Source organism: Pseudomyrmex gracilis, unplaced genomic scaffold, assembly GCF_002006095.1.
Source record: "Pseudomyrmex gracilis isolate BER0280 unplaced genomic scaffold, ASM200609v1 scaffold_136, whole genome shotgun sequence".
NCBI classification, from domain to species: Eukaryota; Metazoa; Arthropoda; class Insecta; order Hymenoptera; family Formicidae; genus Pseudomyrmex; species Pseudomyrmex gracilis.
Window position 1 is genome coordinate 95,044 of NW_018020720.1, and position 3,320 is coordinate 98,363.

Here is a 3,320-nt window from a genome sequence, read left to right on the forward strand (position 1 = left end):
GACCACGTGACGACCTATTAGTTATTGGCCCAAACTCAGAGTGCGCTGTTCAATGTCGTCTACGGTCAGATCTCCCGACTAGCAGTCCATATTTATATAGTCAAAGATACTACGCTAGATCGCTAACTTAAATAGTGGGGATCAGACCAAAAAGTGAAGCCAACTCTTAAGATATGCCGCCATTTATAGTACGAAAGCACCAACTTAACAAAACACTAATGGCTAGTCTACAATGGGAGTAAAGCCTATGTCACACTACGGATTGGGATTGAGATTAGATTGAAATTTGACCAATCAGAAAAAAGAGAATCAATTCTAAGTGTACTGATCTTCGCTCTGATTGGCCAAATTGCAATTCAATCTCAATCCTAATCCGTAGTGTGACATAGGCTTAAGTAGGTTTGGTTTGGTGCATATATGGCTCAAAGGACCTATTCAAGTTAGTCCATACGCCATTCTAAGCAGTGGGAGTAAGTAGTATACATAGACGTAGAATGTATAGACTGAGCGTTCCCTACCTTTGCCATGTTAAGAAAACGTCTTTAACTGTTGAGAGAGACAGCTGGTGTTGAACAGTAGCCTCATCTTTGTCTAGCGAAGTAGTGGGGGAAAAGAAGTCTTCGCTGATTGATAGAATAGTAGTGGAAAAGTGGGGGTAGAAAAATAGTGGGGGTGAAGAGGAGTGAAAGAGATTAAGGGGTGATGGCGGGTTAGGGTTAGGTGGTAAAACAGTAGGCTTCTTCTTCTTTCTTCTTTGCTGTAATGGCTCTTGCCCCGGTGAGAAAGGAGCATACGCCAGTCTTTGATAAAACAGTAGGCCCTGATCCCACCACAGACATTGATAGACAGAGAAAGAGTTACTGTTCAAAGTATGTTGTCTCTCTCAACGTTGAAGACATCTTTTCAGCCAAACGCGCAGTCTATATATTCTACGTCTATGGTTTCATTAAAGTTTCAATGAAAAAAAGCGCTTTGGAGCGAATAGGAGCATGTTGGGGCATGCGACGTGAACAAACCTAAAGGTTGTTGCAGTTTGTGGCTCATTGGACCAATAGAGAAATAGTCCACATGCCATTGGCTGCGTTCGGCAAAAAACAAATGCTGAATTGTTACAAGATGACGCTCGTGTGTGCACACGAGCGGTAGTTCTCGAAACGCAGGCAATTATGTTGCGTGTTGCAACATAACCTCGTTTTCAAAACTTAAAAACACAAATATATCTAAATATACTAGTCCTAATGAAATATTTACATTATTATCAGTTAACGAAAACAAAAAATCGTCGCCGTATCACAATACCGTCAGTAAGAAAATCTCGAAATGGATATTTTGAGAGCGGAGATAGCAAAAAAGCGTAAGGAATTGGAAGAACTTTGCGTCTTGGTAGGTTAGGTTAGATTATTTGTTTGTCATTTATATATGCGATTAATGTATATCTTTATTCTGAGATATTACTTTGCAGGAGAACAATAAGAAATATTTCAAAAGAAGTCACTTGATATCAAAAGAACAGGAGGTGCACGAAACTGACAAAGGAACAAACGAATCTGCTCCGTCTAATAGCAACCAACAGTCAGAAGAATGTGTGACAGACAACAGTTCTGAACATTTGCTGTCCAGACAAGAAGTAATCAGACGATTGCGCGAACGGGGAGAACCTGTATTATTGTTTGGCGAATCCGAAGTAGAAGCGTTTAAGAGATTACGAAAATGTGAAATTCTCGAGCCAGAAGTGAATAAGGTAAAGTAAATCCTCGTTTTATGTGTCATATTGATTTTGTACACCAGAATTTCGTATCAAAAAAAAGACCGAAGCTTGACCGTGCAAATTGAACAGGGTTTTAGAAATGATTTCCAAGAGGCCATGGAGCAAGTGGACCAAGCTTATCTCAATGAGATCTTGACGTCGTCCAAGTCCCAGAGTCTCGACGGAAAGGGAGATGTGAACGTACCCGACGAGGGTGTTACTTACGAAGATATACAAAAAATGGCGGCTAAACTGAACAAAGGGGACAAAGATTTCGATATGAACGTCATCACTCTGTTTGTACAATATTTGGTGCAAATGTGGGGCAATCAGTTGAACAGTCGGTCAACCGTTGAAAAGATGAGCACAAAGGGAAAAATGAACAGCGCCACGTATGCCCAAACAAGAGAGTACTTGAAGCCTCTTTTGCGAAAGTTAAAAAACAAATCTCTCCCCGAGGATATAACGGACAGTTTGACAGAAATTGTCAAACATTTGTTGCAGCGTAATTATATATTGGTACGTATATATTGGTACCAATTTTACATGTGACATCTCTGTATAGAAGTGCAATAATAAGAAACATTTGTACGCTTAAGGACGTTCTCCGACTACAGTCGTTAGCAACCTACAATATCTCTTCTCATGAGTAAGTTTGTACTGCTGTAACAAAGTTGAGCTACTCAGCACTGCTAAGACCCGCTTACTCTGCGCAGAAGTTCAAAACTAGCTGCAGTACACAGCGCACATAAATCCAGCAAAACAAAAAAAAGCTACACTTTGAAAAACAGAGTTGCTTGCCATATTATTTAAAATCGTATTTTAATTAGGACACTCTCCACCACCACATACTTATTTGTTCAAAAAATCCTAAGAAAATTGTCGTCAGTAGTTTTAAAAAACCCCACTTCACAAAGGCTCAGCATAGGAAATCCGTGTTAAAAATTTGAAATATAAATCTTCCATATTTTGGAATTTAACATTGCTACCCCCTATTATCCAAAAAGGCTACGTATAAATAAGATCATAAACTATGTGTATCGCAAACTTAAAGAAAATCAATAATTCGGAGAACGTTCTTAATGTAAAAAAATTGTTGAATGTTTTATAAGCAAAGTTAATTGTTTTATTTTATTTCTTTAGGCTAGCGACGCCTATTTACAAATGGCTATAGGTAATTCTCCGTGGCCTATTGGCGTAACTATGGTCGGTATTCACGCTCGTACCGGTCGGGAAAAAATTTTTTCGAAAAACGTGGCCCATGTTATGAACGACGAAACTCAGAGAAAGTACATTCAAGCGCTCAAGAGATTGATGACCAAATGTCAGGAATACTATCCGACAGATCCCTCAAGATGCGTAGAGTATTCGAAATCTTGAACTCGTATATATAATATGTAGAAAATTGAGTGGAACAAGATGGTATATTTAAAAATATGTGTATATATCTTATTATATTATCATTACAACCCGACAAAAACGTAGATTATTGATTATTATATAAAGATATCCTCTATAATATAAGGTCATAATATAAAACTCTTTATATCTTTAACGTAAAAATATATATATA

The 3,320-nt window shown here is 38.1% G+C and overlaps 1 protein-coding gene across 1 annotated transcript; it reads left to right on the top strand.

Moving 5' to 3' along the window:
• Positions 1–1,150: 1,150 nt before the first annotated feature.
• On the top strand, positions 1,151–3,310 carry LOC109856819 (pre-mRNA-splicing factor 18). Its single transcript, XM_020432507.1, has 4 exons — positions 1,151–1,383; positions 1,463–1,741; positions 1,838–2,266; positions 2,891–3,310. The coding sequence occupies exons 1-4, from the start codon at positions 1,321–1,323 to the stop codon at positions 3,125–3,127; spliced, it is 1,008 nt and encodes a 335-aa protein (XP_020288096.1). The 5' UTR covers positions 1,151–1,320; the 3' UTR covers positions 3,128–3,310.
• Positions 3,311–3,320: the final 10 nt, after the last annotated feature.

Coding starts and splice junctions, on each gene's coding strand:
- LOC109856819 (XM_020432507.1), top strand. CDS start 1,321: ATGGATATTTTGAGAGCGGAGATAGCAAAAAAGCGTAAGGAATTGGAA. Junction 1,384..1,462: donor TGGAAGAACTTTGCGTCTTG/GTAGGTTAGGTT, acceptor ATTACTTTGCAG/GAGAACAATAAGAAATATTT. Junction 2,267..2,890: donor TGCAGCGTAATTATATATTG/GTACGTATATAT, acceptor TTATTTCTTTAG/GCTAGCGACGCCTATTTACA.